We start from the raw sequence: 18,315 nt of genomic DNA on the forward strand, positions 1-18,315 counted from the left end.
AATTCAGTCACCAATCCCATCTAGATATACAGCAAGCACTCAACAACAACAGTGTGATTTGCATGAGAAGAGCAGTCAGAAAACAAAGACAAGAACTTAATAGAATGAATGCCAAGGTTAAAATTTAATTGATTGCAGTAGATAACAAGGAAATGCTTTAAGACTACGGCCTTTCGCTCTTCTACTACATTGCGGATTAACACCTACACCTTCAGTTCAACTATCTTCTAAATTTCAGAAACAACAAAACTGAATAATTTATCCTTTTGCTGCAAATACAAAGAATTTTTCAATATGAAGAGATAAGAAATCTCTGCTCTCTTTCAGTAAATGAAAAAAAAAAATAATTCTTAACCTGTTTTAAGTAACAAGTAGACAGGTACATTTATGTGAAGGATAAGAAGAAGCAATCAAGTGATGTCACCGCCTACAAGCCCCTTCCTCAACTTCCACATCCAATCCTCTTCTCCTCCTTGTCACGCAACTTGAATAACTTCTATCAATCGGTCAAGGTTCTTCAGATCCATCACGCATTCTTGACGACGAATTAGGCCTAATCCTCCTTAAAAACGAAGCCATACCACGAAAAACTCTCCTAAAACCCCCAGTACCACTAGTACTCTCTCTTCTTCTACTCCTCCTAGTCACCCAAGAATCCCAATCACGAGACGGCCTACTGGTCCCGTTAAGCCCACCATTCCCACCACCATCCATCTCCGTAAAAACACCCGGAAACTCTCTCTCTCCACCTCTCCTTCCCCCACTAAACCTCCCAACAGCAAACCCACCACCAGGCAACCTCCATACAGTTAGCCCCACAAGCTCCCCTTCCACCTCCTCCTCTCTGGAATTCTCCACAGGCAACTCGTGCCTGCAAACGGGACAAGAGTTTCGCATCGCAAGCCAAGGAAAAATGCAATCAGAATGATAAATATGCTTACAAGGCATCTCACGAGCCTCGTTTCCTATCTCGAACGCCTCTTTACACACTGCACAGTACGTCTCCGAAATCACATGCGTTTCGTTTATTTCTACACTCGGCATTGATTCAACCACGACTTTCGATGCCGGCGGGTTAGGAACCGACCGGCCTAAACTGTTTATCTCTATCTGTGATAACTGGTCTAGTAAACGGTCAAAACCTGAACCCATTAAAAACTCAGACATCATCTCCGGTACGGGTCGGAGACCCGTACCGATTCCATCGTCATAGTAGAACTCGTAGGCGCTTCCATCTTCGTTGTCTTCAGCAGCAGCGGCAGGGGTGGTTCCGCGGAGGACGATCACTGGGTTAAACGAAGACCGGTCGCCGGCGTTGCGGCGGTTTCGGGTAAGGTTGGAAACCCGGCTACGGTTTTGACGGATATCAGAGGTGGAGTTGGATTGGATCTCTTCGACGAACCCACCGTCGCAGTGAGGACACGTGATGTTGCTTGTGTGGCTGTGTTCTTCGTCTTCGTTGTGAGGTGAAACGGCGACGAAGCGTGAGCATCTGTAACACCAATACGACGTCGTCGTCGTCGTCGAAGCCATGACCAGATGAGCAAGTATCTAGAGAGAGAAACAGAGCAATAATTCTTGAGACAGGAAGAAAGGAGAAATGGGAAAGGAGAGGAATGGGTTTATAAAAGGGAAGAAGCGTGGACGGTGCCTTGAATATAAATTAGAGGGTTGATGGTGTACAAATCTAACACATGATGTTAACGCGTGTATTCCACGGAGTTAAGCGCTTTCAATAACTGGGGGCCCTTTAAGCGCCCCTGGTATTTTATTTTGTTTCAGTGTCGTCCCTTTCTCTTACGAAATTTAAAATGGGACCCCAACCTGACCTGAATATCGTTATAATATATAATTTTTCTTTTCTCGATTAAAAATCTAAATAATCCAGAACCCAAATAACTTTAATTGATAATCCATAAATATACCATCATATTGAATTCTAAGATTCCAAGTCATAAAAGCACCAATTAATTAAATCATTTCCTATTTTTAATAGATTATTATTCAATTGTCCATAAAAATTACACAGATAAAATTGATTGTAAAACTAAAATCTCAAGGGGAATTTGAAAAATAAAATCCTAGTTTAAGAGGTGATATTGATTGTTAAAAAAAATATATTAAAAAATATATTAAAATAATATTTTTTTTAAAAAAATTTATTCTTACGTATTAAAATAAAAAAATTATAAAAACAAGTTGTACTGCAGCCAAAACAGCACGTAAACTAGCCGCTGGAAGTAAGTTAAACTTCTTCACACGCGCGAGTAAAGGAGGGGCGGTGATGGGCAAGGGCGGGGGGAAGGAACTGTGCTTCAAATTTAAAACGAAGACAAGATGGGACAAGGGGGCGCGTAGGGTTTGACCGGAGAAGCAGAAGAGAACGCCCAGTTTGAAAATTCAAAGCTAAAGGAAAGTCACCACTCACCTGTTGATTTGAGGCGTTTCGCAGAAGATTCAAAACGCCGTTTGTCTCTTTACTCTTCCACTGTCGGATGGATTGGGCCCTACTTGTCCAAAACCGAGGACTCTGATTTTTATTTTATCCTGCAATTAGATTTTATTTAATTATTGCTCCAATTTTAATCCTTCCCTGCGGACTGATTCGGGTGTATGAACATTTCCTGTGACTTTTTATTGTTTTTTCCCTCTTATTTTCTGAACTTCTCAAGGGCATGTGTTTGAGTCTCTGCGGGGTAGAAATCCCGAATGATTTTTGGTGACAGCTCCACATAAAAAGACAAAAAAGAAAAAAGAAAAAAGAAAAAAGGAAAAAAGAGGCGAGCTGTCTCTCATGAATCCCATGGATTAGGGTGCCTGTATTTCTGTTTAGGTGCATGCGTTTAAAGCAAGTAATTATTGGGCTGCTAGATGCTATGGACGGACTGCTACTTATCGTGTGACACATATTAGGTTAAAAATGAAATAGAAGTGAATTAGATGGTTTGCTTGTGATGCGTTACAGGTTAGATTACATTTTTAATGTAAAAAAAAATATTTAATCATTGCTAGTATTTTCTAGTAGAAAAATTATGCAGGGTTTGATTTGGAAAAACCAAATAATCCAAGTTAAGCGGGTTAACTTGTCGAATCCATGTTTTCATGTTATAACACCGAGATAATCTCGTAGAAAGTAAATTAAATAAACAACGAATCGAGATTCGTAATTTGTCTCAATTTATTTAGTCTATTGTTGAAGAATGAAATTGAAAAAAAAATCAACCTAAAAAAACAATACAATAATAAAACGACTAGAGTATACCCGATTTATCCCAAAAAACCTATGGTCGATGTCACGAAATCAAGATAATATCATAAAAAATAAAGTAAAACAAAACATAAAGCCTAGTTTATAATCAACTTAATATTAAATAGTTAATTTTAAAAAAACTAATTAAATAAATTATCAATAAATCATGAGATTAAATTTTTAATTAAAAAAAAGACTATTGCAATAAAATAAAATATGTTTTATGAACACCGTCTCTTTTATTTTTGTCAACATAAATGTTGATGTTAATTTTTAATTGATAGTGTTAATTAATAATAGTAGTAGTAGTATGGACAATTGGCACCTGGATATATTTTTTAAAGTGAACAAAATTGACAAGGCTTTCCTAATGCCCGTGTCGTCGTCTTTGACCGCTGAGATCTCTTTCTTTGCATCATCTTCCGCATCATTTTTTTATACGGTAGAGCACCCTCCAAGCATATATGAAATGTAGTTGTAATTATTTTTTAAAATATATTAAAATAATATTTTTTTAATTAATTATTTTTTGATTTAAAAATTTAAAAACATAAAAAAATATTAATTTAAAATAAAAAATAATTAAAAACACCATTTGGTATTGTATTGTGTCATTTCCCACCCAATCCATGGTGCGAGCGTCTCGTGTGAAACCTTACGCTCTTAGGCAACAAGTTGAAAGTGAAAAGTGGCTGAGAAAAAATAAACATTGACTCGGTAAGAATGTCGTGGTTCTTATAAACACGTTTACATCGTTCATCGGTCAAAAAGCATTATAATGTATTTATTCATGCGTTGACACTGTACGTTTAAAAAAATCTTAATTCTTTAAATTAATTTTAGATTATTTTGATGTAAAAATTAAATTTTAAAGTAAAATTATATTTTTTTAATAAATTTTAAAATAAAAAACACTTAATAACAATGTGCTGTGGAGTTCGCTCCTGTCTTATAGCCATCCCCAATTTTCACCTCCGTGAGATTTCATGCCATTGAAGGCCTGGCCCATTAGAATATAAAAACCACACCAAACCAAGCGAAACAGTTAAGCCCATTTGTTTTATTAACAATAATAAATAAAAACAATCTTAAAAAGGCGGGAATTTATGGTACCTTTTCTTGTAAAGTGCTATTTATTAAAATGATATTTTTATTTAATTTTTTAATTTTTTTCTTAATTTTTATTTTATTTTTCTACATTAAATTTATTAGAGATTAAGTTAATTGAAATCACACTTTGTGATTTGGTTTACTTTTGATGGAGTTATCTCCTTCTTATTATTTAGATCATAAATTTAACGGGTTAATCCTAATTGACTCGAGTTATTTTTTGTGTTTGTTTTTATCTTTTTAAAAAACTTATTCATCAATATTGAATTGATTGAGAATTAATATTCATAATTTATTACAATTTGCTTTTTATTTGATTATTCTGGTCTTATGACCCAGATCACGAGTCTAGTAGATTAACTCAAATTATTTCGGGTCATTTTCTTGGATCCTTGTATAGTTGATTTTTTTTCTCAGTTTCATCATTCAACGTCGAGTTTATTAAAAACTTATATTTATACTATATTTTTATTTGTTTTTCATGAGGTTATCATGATCTTGTGAGTCGGAATGTAAATTGATAAGTTGACTCCAATCGATCAAGCATGTTATTGTTTCAATATTTATAAGAATAAAATTTAAATATTTATTTTAAATCAAATTATATTTTCACTAGTTATTTAAGTTGTTTTTTAATTCATCAAGATGACTAGTAACATCATATCAATTTCATATGATTAATTTTTGTTATAGAGAAAATATAAGCAATGGTTAGATATTTTTTTATGTAAAAAAAAATTTAATTCAAACGGCATTAGCTCGGGCCAATATTCCAATTTAGATGTATATAGATTTTTAGACCAGCACTAGCCAGCCAGTTCGCCCGCGCTCTCTCATGGATCGGACGACAAGTCGCTGGCGTTATCAATGCTCCTTTTAAGAACCAATAAAAATTCTAGTTGTGAATGCAAAGTTTCATACGTATGTTCACTCGCAGCTCGTGGCTGGTTGAATGATTGAATCCACTTTCATGTTCTTATTTATCTTTTCATGCATTATTTACAATGTCTTGCGTAATAATAATTCTTTCAGATTTCAAATCCATCGCATTGCACCGAAAAAGTATACATATACAATGAATAATCATTCGTTATAACTTCCATCTTTTCATTGTATTTTTTTATTTATTAATATGGATATTTAAATTATATGCATCTCAATTAATTCTACGAATTTTAAAATTAATAATCATATAAACTTTCAGTGATCATGAAAGAATTGAAACTCATAACTATTTGAGAGCTACCTTTTCATTGTATTTTGATATAATGTTGAATTGTTGATGACCTCGCTTATTTTTTTTTCTAGCTTCGACGTTGCTTGAGCCATCCTTAAACGCCTATAATTACAGCCAAATCTTCAAGCACCCCTAAATACAAGATTATTTAGAAATGTGGTAATAGTTGTTTTTTAAAGTGTTTTTTTTTTGCTTTAAAATGCTTAAAAATATATATTTTTTATTTTAAAAAATTTATTTTTGATATCTTTTTTTTAAGTAATTTATTTTTGATATCAATACACTAAAACTATAAAAAACATTAAAAAATTATCTTGAAGCAAAAAAAAAATCAAATTTTCATGAAAAACAAATTAAATCGTAACTCTAAATATGCATTGTAGTCTCGAATTGACCCCAAATAACCTAGATGCTTTCCTAAGCGATCTTTAACATCTTATAGATGGTCTTAGCTCGACCATTCCCTCACATGACTTGAGCTCGATCCTGAGGCGAAATGCTCAATCCGTGTCCACCCGATTCTTAAAGTCCTTGAACTTATTTCAACCTAATCTCTAAACACCTTGCCTCCATCACTGCATAGTAAGTTGCCCACTCAAGCCCTCGTGCGTTGAACTCGAGCTCGATCCAACTTACAGACAACATAGGTCCATTCTTGATCCAAGCCCTAGATGCCTTGAGCCTAAACTCAATTTCTTTGTGGATTTAATCCTAACCCAATCACCAATATAGGAGTGAGCAAAAACACTAAAAAACTGAGAAAACCAGAAAAAAATAACCGAAAACCGAACCGTGAAAAAAAACCCAATTAAAATTTTGGAAAAATCAATCGGTTCAATTCAGTTTTATAAGCTTGAAACCGAAAAAATCGAGCCAAACCGAAAAAAATCGATCCAAACCAGAAAAACCGAGCCAAAGCGATTTGAACTAGTTTTTTCCCCAAAATAATCAAACCGAGCCAAACAGGAAAAAATCGATCCAAATTAGAAAAACCAAGCCAAAGCGGTTTGAATCAGTGTTTCCCCTAAAATAACCAAACTGAACAGAAACCGGTCGGTTTGAACTGGTTTTGGTTACTTTTTTTTTATATAAAAACCAAATCGAACCGAAAATGATCATCCCTACACTAATATCTCCAAACTGATTAAGTTTTGTTCGGTTCGGTTTTTTCCCTTCCAAACCGATTCAAACCGAAATTATTTTGGTTGAGTTTTTTCTGGGTTTTTTTTACCAAATTTTTTAGCATTTTTGTTTTTGTACTTGCTTCCATTTTCCAGAAAATCAACTCCAATTTTTGTTTTGATATATCCTTACCCAAAAGTTAAACCCAACAAAAAAATACACAAAACAAAACAAAAAAGATATCCCTGGCTGCAACTACTTTCTTTGAAATTAGGTTAGCTAGTCCGCTCTTTCCTGTTCTTCAAGCCCAATGAGCTTAGGGTGTCATTGCACCCCTTCAATTAGAATAAATCTTAATTTAGTGTCCTTTCTTCCTGGGGCTTTGGAATTTCCTGAAAAAGTGAGAAATAAGAGTGGTTAGAAGTAGAAATTGTTGGAGCTAGATGAAACCCAATGTCAATTCCTGAATATCTGACGAAGCAATTTCGAATACTACTTACACAATTTTGTAATAGGATAACCTAAAAATTGAAATTCTTAAACCTTTCTGTGCATATCCCCGTCATCTGAGGTGAGAGATGAGAGACAGAGAACAAGGAGGAGAACAAGACAGATTTGAGAGATGAGAGGCAGAGAGCATGGAGAAAAAGACATATTTGAGAAATGAGAGACAGAGAGCAAGGAGAGGGGGTGGTTGAGAAAGTGAGAATGTTGATTTAAGTTTAGGGTTAGAAGAAAATATGTTGTTTATACTTGTTTTTTTTTTTTCCAAGAGCTAGCTCAGTTGAACCGGACCGGTTCAATTCGGTTCACTCGATTTCAGACTTTGAAAATCAAACCGAACCGGAAATATTTTGTGATTTTCTAATCGGTTTAATCAGGTTTTTTCACGGTTCGGTTTTTTCGATTATTTTTTTTCTGGTTTTCTTGGTTTAATCGATTTTTCAGTTTTTTTCTCACCCGTATTAATTATATTGTGATATTTTAAAAATCCATCTTTTATCCGGTAAAGCTCTTGAGAACCGATTGCCAGTTATTTATTTCTTGGAAATTTAATAACCAAAATAAATAAGTTTTTTATATCTCATCTTGAGAATTAAAAAACAAAATAAAAACGAGAATGATATGAAACAACATGAACATTTGCCTATAACCAACCCCATCATGATATTAGAACTGCCTGCTCGAGACCTGCCCAGCATGTCAACGTTAATGCAATAAATAAATAAGAGGAAACCCTAGGCATTGAACGTCGCAATTCACATAGGAAACAGGTAGCCAAAATCAAACGGGCTTTGCTTCTTTCTAGAAAAATCGAAGTGAAAAGATCATGTACTAATAAAAGAAAAGATCTTGTAATGAATAGAAAGACTTCTCGTTTGCTGTTTCTTAACGAAAACAAAAATGGTAATGAATTCATCAGGAAAAAAAAAAAAAAAAACAGAAAGGAAACATGTCTACACATACAAACCATTGATAAAAAGGGAAGCAAAGATGGTCGAGAGATATTTCAACTCAACTTACCTGTACTTTCCCTCTTTAGCTTACTTTTCAATTTTAATTAATAATGCCTAAAATAAACAAATAAATAAAAAGAGCGTAAAAACAGAATCTAAAATAGAATGAGTAAAAAAATCAAAAAACTAATTAAATTAAGAAAATAGAAAAAAAAAATAACCAAAAATACCAAACCGTGAAAAAAAATTAATTAAAATTTTGAAAAAACTGACTGGTATGGTTTCGGTTTTATAAGCCTGAAATCGAAAAAACCATATCGAATCGAACCCAAACCGAAAAAAATCAAAAAAGACCGAGCCAAACCGAAAAAACCGGAAAAAACAAAGCTAAACCAGTTTGAACCAGTTTTTGTCCTAAAAAACCGAATCGAACCGAAACCGGTCGGTTTGAACCAGTTTTGGTTTTTTTTTAAATTTTTGGTTTGGTTATTTTTTTTTGATAAAAACCGAATCGAACTGAAAATAAACACCCCTAATCCAATCCAAAGTGTATTTTGGGAAGTTTTTTAAAATTTTAATTATTTTAAAATTTTTAAAATTTTTTAATATGCTAATATTAAAAATAAACATTAAAATTTATTTTTAATATATATATATATATATATATTAAAAATAAATATTTTTAAAAACAACCATTTAAATCCTGTTTTGGGACACCATGGAGAGGAGCAAAAGCCAAACATCATTATCTTTATTTCTCCGACTACCAACTTCCCTCCATCGGTCGGTTATCACTTGGTCACTTGCCCACATCTTTAGGACGTGACAAAATAAAATTTGTTTTTTCCCTTTTTTTTTTCTTTTTTTTTTCTCCTTTTCTTTGTAGGTTTCAAAAACCCAATAAAAGAATTTTTTTTTTTAAAATATATATAAATATCTTACTGTATTTAATCAACTCCTGTGGTGGTGATATTGGATACTCAATTCACTCCAACATTAGAACAAAACCCTAAGGGTTCTTGTAAGAACCAATCGCCGCCAGATTGATCTTCTCCTTCAATAGAAGTATAAAACACTTTTCCTCTCTTGTTTCTTGAAGAAAAATTTCTTCTCTTTCATTATCTCTCTTCCACATACGATATTTGTTGCATGTAAACATGGTGCACAAAGTTGTGTACTTTGTTTCATGAAATTGATTATGTAAGACAGGAGAGGAAAAACCCATCCTTCCATGTTGCTGTTTTATGCTTGAGAATGGAACCTTTTTGCAGTTAGGACTGGGTAATTATATTCATCCATAAGGTAGGTGTAAAAGTTTTGATCTTTTTTCTAGTTAAAAAGTTACCATCTTCAAGCTGTAAGTAGGGTCTTGGCTATTTCAAGCGTATGCAAGTTTTAATTTTCGAAACTGTTTAGGGTGTGATTATAAGTTGTGGGTGTTGATCAGTTTTTGAGTTGTTATAGTGGGTAATGGTCAAATTGGAGTCTTGAATATGTTATCTGAATTGGGCAGGAGACCGATGATAGGAGCTAATGATGGATCATTCGGTGATGATTTAGAGAAGGAGTTAGGGTTATTGTTGCGTGAGCAACGTAGGCAAGATGCTGATGATCGTGAGAAAGAGCTCAATTTGTACAGGAGTGGCTCTGCACCTCCAACCGTGGAGGGTTCATTGAATGCAGTCGGGGGCTTGTTTAGTGGCGGAGGCCATGGTGGTGCCTCTTTCTCAGACTTTGCTAGCGGAAAAAATGGGAATGGGTTCATAACCGAGAAGGAGCTTAGGTCTGATCCAGCTTACTTATCTTACTACTATTCGAATGTGAATTTGAACCCAAGGCTTCCGCCTCCTTTGCTGTCGAAGGAGGATTGGAGGTCTGCACAGAGATTGAAGGGTGGAAGTTCTGTTTTAGGCGGGATTGGAGATAGGAGGAAAGCTAGTGGAGCTGACAATGGTAATGGTAGATCAATGTTTTCAATGCCACCGGGGTTTGAATCGAGGAAACAGGACAGTGAGGTTGAGTCAGAGAACGTTTCTGGCTCCACCGAATGGGGAGGTGGTGGGCTGATTGGTTTACAAGGATTTGGATTTGCCAGCAAACAGAAGAGCCTTGCTGAAATCTTTCAGGTTAATTTCTATGATTTTGCTTAAGTCATGTTTCCTTTTGTTTGTGAATTTCTATTTTTTTGTGCGGTATCTTCTTTTTATCTTTATGGCATCAAGAATGTCATTGGATTATTTTCCTTGAAATTTCAGATGTGGGATTCATTACTTCCTATTAAGGTTTGACACGTAATCTGATTTGTGCATGGAAGAAATAAAGAAGTGTTTTGCTGTCCATTTCTGATTGCCTACTTTTAATGTTATTGAAAATCAGTTTTGTTTTCTTGGGCTATTTTATCTGTGTTTGTTGAGTTCTCTATGGCTTGCAATCATTTTGCATTCAGTTTGTTAGTGTGCAAAAATGGTATAGGTGATGTATCAAGAATCTGGCCATGACAAATTGATACAATAAATAGTTATTTTTATTCTCAAATACATGCGAAGTAGTCAATGAACTGCTCAGTATGTTTAACTTGTGAAGTCTGAGGAGCTTTTGGTTGTAATGTGGGATTTAGTTATGTCTGTGAATGCTCAGAGGCCATTATGAGGCCTATGCAAGACATATACTTTGAACTTGAGCTTTGGACTGTGATTGAGTTTCAAGTGCATCATATATGGCCTAAAAGTTGCCTCCTTTGGATTGTTCACTCCGCTATTATTCTTATGATCTGGTGTCTTGTATCCATGCAGGATGACTTGGACCGCACAACTCTTGTGACAGGCCCCCCATCTCGCCCAGCTAGCTGTAATGCGTTTAATGAAAATGTTGAGACCATAGGTTCAGCTGAAGCAGAGTTGGCTCATTTGCGCCGTGAATTATCATCTGCAGATAATTTACGATCGAGGGTGAATGATCAGGGCTCATCTTCTGTTCAAAATATTGGTCAGCCATCTTCTTATAGTTATGCTGCTGCTCTTGGTGCCTCCTTGTCTGGGAGAACTACTCCTGATCCCCAACATGTTGCCAGGGCTCCTAGTCCTTGCCCTACACCCATTGGACAAGGGAGAGTTACCACATCTGAAAAGAGAGGCATGGCTAGTTCAAACTCTTTCAATGGCATCTCATCTGGTATGAGGGAGTCTGCAGAATTTGCAGCTGCCTTTTCTGGCATGAACCTGTCAACAAATGGTGTAATAGATGAAGAAAGCCATTTGCCATCACAGGTTGAACAGGATGTTGACAACCACCAGAATTATCTCTTTGGTCTCCAAGGTGGTCAGAATCATCTGAAGCAAAATACTTACTTGAAGAAGTCTGAATCTGGGCATTTACACATGTCTTCTGCTCCTCAATCTACCAAATTGTCATATTCTGATTTGGTTAAGAGCAATGGTGGTGAGCCAGACCTCATCAGCTCATCCTTGATGGCTGATAGGCAGGTTGAACTGCAAAAGTTGGCTGTTCCTAGTGGCAATTCTTACATGAAAGGATCACCTACCTCCACCCTTGGTGGTGGAGGTGGTTTGCCTTCACAGTATCAGCATCTAGATGGTATGAATTCATCACTTCCAAACTATGGATTGGGTGGGTATTCCATAAATCCAGCACTGGCATCCATGATCGCTAACCATCTTGGCACAGGTAACCTGCCTCCATTATTTGAAAATGTTGCTGCAGCATCTGCTATGGCCATGCCTGGAATGGACTCAAGAGTGCTTGGAGGAGGTTTGGGGTCTGGAGCAAATCTAACTGCTGCTTCATTGGAATCTCATAATCTTGGGAGAGTGGGGAGTCCCATAGCAGGAAGTGCTCTTCAGGCTCCTTTTGTTGATCCGATGTATCTCCAGTACTTGAGGACTCCTGAGTATGCTACAACCCAGCTTGCTGCTATTAATGATCCCTCAGTTGATAGGAGCTACTTGGGTAATTCATACTTGAATTACCTTGAAATTCAAAAGGCTTATGGTTTTCTGTCATCTCAGAAATCACAGTATGGAGTCCCATTAGGTGGTAAATCTGTTAGTTCTAATCATCATGGTTATTTTGGAAATCCTGGCTTTGGTGTTGGTATGTCATATCCTGGAAGTCCCCTGGCAAGTCCTGTCATTCCAAATTCCCCAGTTGGACCTGGGAGTCCCATAAGACACAATGAGCTGAATATGCGTTTTTCTTCTGGAATGAGTAACTTAGCCGGGGGCATCATGGGACCCTGGCACTTGGATGCAGGATGCAACATCGATGAAAGCTTTGCATCATCCCTATTAGAAGAATTTAAGAGCAATAAAACTAAGTGTCTTGAACTTTCAGAAATTGCTGGTCATGTTGTTGAGTTCAGGTATTTATTGCACAAAAAATCATCTTATGTTTGTTCATTATGTTATTGTTTTGATTTAATTCAATGATTTGTAATCACTTACGAGCAGTGCCGATCAGTATGGGAGCCGATTCATTCAACAAAAACTTGAGACTGCCACAACGGATGAGAAAAATATGGTTTATCAGGAAATCATGCCCCAGGCTCTTGCTCTGATGACTGATGTGTTTGGTAATTATGTAATTCAGAAGGTACCAGATATCTATGCTTTGTCAATATACATTTTGTTATGTTTTTATGGTTTCTTCTTATGAAAGTCTGTATTTGTATATAGTTTTTCGAGCATGGGCTTCCATCACAGAGAAGAGAATTGGCTGGCAAGCTTTTAGGTCATGTTTTGACACTTAGCCTTCAAATGTATGGCTGTCGAGTGATCCAGAAGGTACCGTTAGCTTTTCTACCATGTTGCAATTTAATGTTACATGATACACCCTGATACATCTTCATTTGTGGATTATATTATGATGGTGCCTGAAAGTATAATTCTGAGGAAAAAAAATGTTTACTTCTGGTTCATGTGAAAAGTGTTGGTCAAATGGCTCAAAAAATCCTTCATTACTGGGGTTGCGGACAGCAATTTGCATAATGAAGTGTCCTGCATTTGCACCTTGGTGACAACAAAGTTACCTATTCTGAAGGGTGCTTGTATTTGTGTCTTGCTTTGGCCATTGCACCATAGAATAGAGTAATTTGCCTTGATTATGCACAAATTTACGGAGATCCTTTGAAAACACTCACCAATCAACCTAAGTCCAATATTCAAGTGCACCTACTGAAGTTGTTGATTGTAACATATTCTTTTTTATATTGTTCAGGCCATTGAGGTGGTTGATCTAGAACATAAAATAAAGATGGTTGAAGAGCTTGATGGTCATGTAATGCGGTGTGTACGTGACCAGAATGGGAACCATGTCATCCAAAAGTGTATCGAATGTATTCCTGAAGATAATATTCAGTTTATTGTCACAACATTCTTTGATCAAGTCGTGATTCTCTCCACCCATCCATATGGGTGTCGTGTGATACAGGTTTGAAATGGTTTCTTGCATTTTTCAATTCTGTGGACCTTCCTGGAAGAAAAGAAAATTACATGGCCATTTCTTTAATTTGCAGAGGATACTGGAGCACTGCAAGGACGCAGAGACACAGAGTAAAGTTATGGATGAGATTTTGGGAGCTGTTAGTATGTTAGCACAAGATCAATATGGAAATTATGTGGTTCAGGTTGGTTTTTCCTTTCAAGGACTCCCACTTTGGATGCATATATGCCACTACCTTTCTGATTGAGTGCTATAACTTTTATCTCATGTAAGCTACTGGGTATGGACAGTACAGTTCTCTGTTTTTCATAAAAGAATTGGTGTTGATGTTTGCTTACAATTTATGAAAAGTGGTCCAGGTATTCTTGAGAAAACAGGAAGGACGTCTTAGCAGTGTTTAGGAATTTTAATGTGTTTTTGATACAGCTTGGCTGAATCTCCAGCTCTATTGCCTTCATGTGTCTCATCCTTTATCTCTGTCAGTGCTTTAGGAACATCCATTCCTGCTTTGGAAGCTCTATCACGTGAATGAGTTTCTTGTCATTATCCCCCTCTAAGACGTGGTTCTATTTGGTAATTAGATAAATACAGTCATCAATAGAGTGTATTCCACTGCTTCTCTTATTTCTCTTACAAAAGAGTTATGTGCACCCCTGTATTTTTTTGAACTGACCAATAACATTTGAGTGCTACATAAGCAGCATACTAATGACATTTATTTGATCCATATGCAAGCATGCTGATAATATTTAAGAAAGAGATTGCTTCTTATGGAATTATGAATAAACTTTCATTTCTAAGATACAGATGCTGTCGTTTCTTTTGTTACTGTTTTATGGCAGTTGGAATTTCTTCACCGGATGCTCTGCTTATTAGCCATGCTGTGTGTTTGTAGAAATTACATTTCCCAATTATTGTTAATCACACTTGTCGTGTTGTCTTATTTTTAATCTTTATTGATTTGATTGGGTACTGGCTTCTTTTTTAACAGCATGTGCTGGAACATGGAAAATCTCATGAACGATCTGCTATCATCAAGGAGTTAGCTGGGAGGATTGTTCAGATGAGTCAGCAAAAGTTTGCCTCCAATGTTGTAGAGAAGTGTTTAACATTTAGTGGTCCTTCTGAACGTCAACTACTGGTCAATGAAATGCTAGGCACCACTGATGAAAATGAGCCTCTTCAGGTTTTGCAACTTTCTATGCACTTTTGCTTGCTAGAATCAAAGAACTTTGTAATTTTCAACTATCTATATATATTTTTGTGCGCGTGTGCTTGTGCGCGTGTGCATTTTTCAAATTTTGCATATGCCCATATAATGATTAAGCATAATCATTTCCCAATTTCTTATGCTAATGTTTCCCCTCATCTGTCCAGGCAATGATGAAAGATCAGTTTGCTAACTATGTTGTACAAAAAGTGCTGGAGACATGTGATGACCAACAACGTGAGCTGATCCTTACAAGAATAAAAGTTCATTTAACTGCATTGAAGAAGTACACCTATGGAAAGCACATTGTTGCACGTGTAGAGAAACTTGTTGCTGCTGGGGGTAGGCATTGTTTCATGCTTATGATATTAACCTTATATTGTTTTTTTAATGTCTATATATTTGAAGTAAATAGCACTAGTACCTTTTCACCTTCGTTGGGGACCTTGGCAGGGCACATACTAGTAAATTTTTGAACTGTTGTCACTCAGGATCCCTGGGAACCTTGGTGGGCATTAGGCTCTGAAAGAGGAAGGTTAATGTGTTTAAAATAGCTGCTCCATGTGGTTTGAAGACATCTATCTGCCTCTCTCATTTGCAGTTTCAGTCTGTTTGAGAGCATGATTAGTTACCTGGAATTTACTGTTGCATCTTGAAGTTATCTGCCAATTATTTGTTCATAAATTTCACCAAACCAATAATTGACTGAGTTATTTTGCATTACCTGGGTTTGCATACATTTGCATTTGCATATAAGCATATGTTTTGCTTTGGAAAGTTGTCATTCAGTACCTGTGTATACATTCTTCAATTGACTTCCTCCAAAAAATGAGCCTATTGTTAAATGTTTCATGAACGCTCTGTTGATTGACACAATATAAATGTATAACTGAGACATGTTTATGTAAAGAAATTTTATGCTTTCATTACAATTTTCTCCTCTATAGAAACAAAACAGACCTGGTGTATGCAAGACGAAGCTGGTAATGCTTTATAGCTGTGATGCTTTATAGCTATTTTGTTCTGAACTATATCTCATGTCATATTGCTATGTGGTAGTAAGATCATACAATTTCTTCAACATCGACTAGCTCTCATTAATCTTAAATTGCTTGCAGAAAGGAGAATTGCTGCGCAGTCCCTGCACCCTGCTGCTTAGTTCTAATAGGAAAGAAAGTTGTTTGTACAGCTAACCGAAGCTAGTGTGAGCTTCCTCTCTTTCTTCCTTCCTGTTTTAGAGCTACGTATTTACCTATCTTTTCAGAGAGGTATGGGCTGTTTGAAAATAAAGCTGCTTGTACCTGAAACTGTACATTCTGTAGTTTAAGGTTTATACATAGAGTCGAGCAAGCTGAGGTTCAGATGTTGAATACAACCTGATGCCCCCTGCAGAGGAGTTAAATGACATACGACTTTTTAAGGGTTTAAAAATGTGGAGGTAGTCTAAACGTGATATGTACAAATGTTGCTATGTGGAGAGCTGCTAATGTTTAGGTGAGGCCAGAGTTTCATTCCCATGTATCCGGATTTGACTTTTTTTTCTTCTCTTAAAGTACATTTTTCTTTCGTTATTCAAGTGTGGTTTATGTTTGTGCGAGTGTGACTGCTATATATCTATTATCTTGTCATGATGCTTCTGTGGTTCTCTTCTTGCTCCTGCGTCTCTTGCTAGAGAAAGAACAACCTTGTTCAGTTGTGATTTCTCATCCTTTATTTGTCTTCTGCGCTCCCCTTTGGGGCTGATATCGAAGTTTGCTTGTTAGGCAGGGAAAACCAATTTTTATCTTCTTTTGAAGTACACGAATTCTTTTAATGAGTAATAATAATACTACTCGAAAATAGATCGAGCATTCTCACATAATTGTTTCATGCGCTGATGGGATCTTCCTTCATGCTGTCTCCCTGATTGCATTACAGTTTTGAAAGGGTTGGAGAGATGTTCACTTGCCATAAAATATCACTGTATCCAGTTTCAATCTGTGGAGTTTACAGACAAACAGGGAGAGATGTTTTATATTTGTTGGTGAGAACTCTCGAACATCAATTTTTTCGAGTCCAGGGGTGAAGAATCCAGTCGAATTTTAACGAAACTAACCAGCAGTTGTTTCACCTACGTTCAAGTGAAACAACTAATGTTCTAGAAGAGCAGGTTAGCTTCTGTTTTAAAAATATTGACATGAAAAATATATATATAAAAAAACCTCGCAATAATCTCAAACACACAAGCCTGCAATTTTCGTTTATTGAGTCAAATATATAAGAAAATTAGTCTTATTAAATAGAAAGATGAGAAAAATTATAATATATATATCATGCTAAAATTAAAGTGATTTGAATGCTTTAGCATAGATTAAAAAAAAAATCCTCTAATTTTCTCTCTTTGTTTTTATTTGATGATAAGGGGTCTTTTCATTATATATATATATATATATATATATATATATATTTATATCTTTCATATGAAATTATTGTCGGGGTAATATCAATACTTTATATGTATAGATTATAAAACGGTCTATTTTATATTTCATGAAAAATACTATATATAAAATACGTACTTATCTAGAGAGAGCTAAGAACCCAACGCTTATTAAATAAAATATTCCTTTTTCTTGTCACCATTTGAAAGAGATGGTTGCCTTGTTTTAAATATTACACGTTCCTGTTTTATATGGTTAAGGTTGTTGTTTTTTAAAATATATATTTTTAAAATTTATTTTTAATAATAACATATAAAATAATTTATTTTTAAAAACTTTAAGAGGAAAACACTAAAAAAAAAAGTTCGATCAACCATCCAACTTGTTATATCTACTACTAATATTATTATTTTTAAATAAATAAATAAATAAAATATATTATTTTCAAGCCTTTTTATAGTTTATTTGACAATATAATTATGGGTTTTCAAAGTACTTTTTATTAAAAAATGTATCAAAATAATATATTTTTATTTTTAAAAAATTATTTTTAATATTAACGTATTAAGATCTAAAAATATTAAAAATATATTAATTAAAAATAAAAAAATAAACTTTTTAATTATTTTAAAAATATTTTTAAAATACATAAACAAACAATATATTTAATCATTCACCGCTCCAGCTGTACGCCAACCCACGGCTGTCTCATTGGTCCATCCCTAAAGAATAATAAAAAGAGTAGTCGTAGGGCAGGACAAAGACGGTTCTAAATTAAAGTTACTCCTGAAATTACCAATACAACCTTAAAAGTGCACTCCCTTTGCCGACTTGGCATTCAACAACCAACCTTTTTCACACCAGTTAAGTACTTTCACTCCCCCAATCCACCACGATCCACTGCTTGCGTGTCCGTCCTTCATTGGACTACTTCACATCTGTCAAATAGATAGGGCGAGTATCCATCTCCTTCTTCGAGCTAAGTGAGAAAGTGAAGATATTTAGAGGATCAAAAATATCTGGCAAAGTCATCCACGTTGGCATTGGTGCGA

General features: G+C 35.3%; 2 protein-coding genes across 4 annotated transcripts; one reads left to right on the forward strand and one right to left on the reverse strand.

Annotated features, from left to right (window-relative positions):
- Positions 1–100: 100 nt before the first annotated feature.
- LOC133679711 (E3 ubiquitin-protein ligase RDUF1-like) lies at positions 101–1,622 on the reverse strand. Its single transcript, XM_062102384.1, has one exon. The coding sequence runs from the start codon at positions 1,531–1,533 to the stop codon at positions 508–510; it is 1,026 nt and encodes a 341-aa protein (XP_061958368.1). The 5' UTR covers positions 1,534–1,622; the 3' UTR covers positions 101–507.
- A 7,504-nt stretch (positions 1,623–9,126) lies between these two features.
- Positions 9,127–16,414, forward strand: LOC133679093 (pumilio homolog 2-like). 3 transcript variants are annotated; one of them, XM_062101603.1, is made up of 10 exons: positions 9,127–9,478; positions 9,690–10,302; positions 10,969–12,554; positions 12,643–12,784; positions 12,868–12,975; positions 13,409–13,621; positions 13,707–13,817; positions 14,625–14,819; positions 15,011–15,185; positions 15,962–16,414. In XM_062101603.1, exons 2-10 carry the CDS (start codon positions 9,697–9,699, stop codon positions 16,000–16,002), a joined length of 3,177 nt encoding a protein of 1,058 aa, XP_061957587.1. In that variant the 5' UTR covers positions 9,127–9,478; positions 9,690–9,696; the 3' UTR covers positions 16,003–16,414. The 3 variants fall into 3 exon arrangements, with proteins under 3 accessions (XP_061957587.1, XP_061957586.1, XP_061957585.1); XM_062101602.1 differs by lacking the exon at positions 9,127–9,478 and having other exon boundaries at positions 9,485–10,302; positions 15,962–16,047; positions 16,166–16,414; XM_062101601.1 differs by lacking the exon at positions 9,127–9,478 and having other exon boundaries at positions 9,485–10,302.
- The last annotated feature ends 1,901 nt before the right edge of the window (positions 16,415–18,315 follow it).

Source organism: Populus nigra, chromosome 19 (assembly GCF_951802175.1).
Source record: "Populus nigra chromosome 19, ddPopNigr1.1, whole genome shotgun sequence".
In the NCBI taxonomy this organism is placed as follows: domain Eukaryota; kingdom Viridiplantae; phylum Streptophyta; class Magnoliopsida; order Malpighiales; family Salicaceae; genus Populus; species Populus nigra.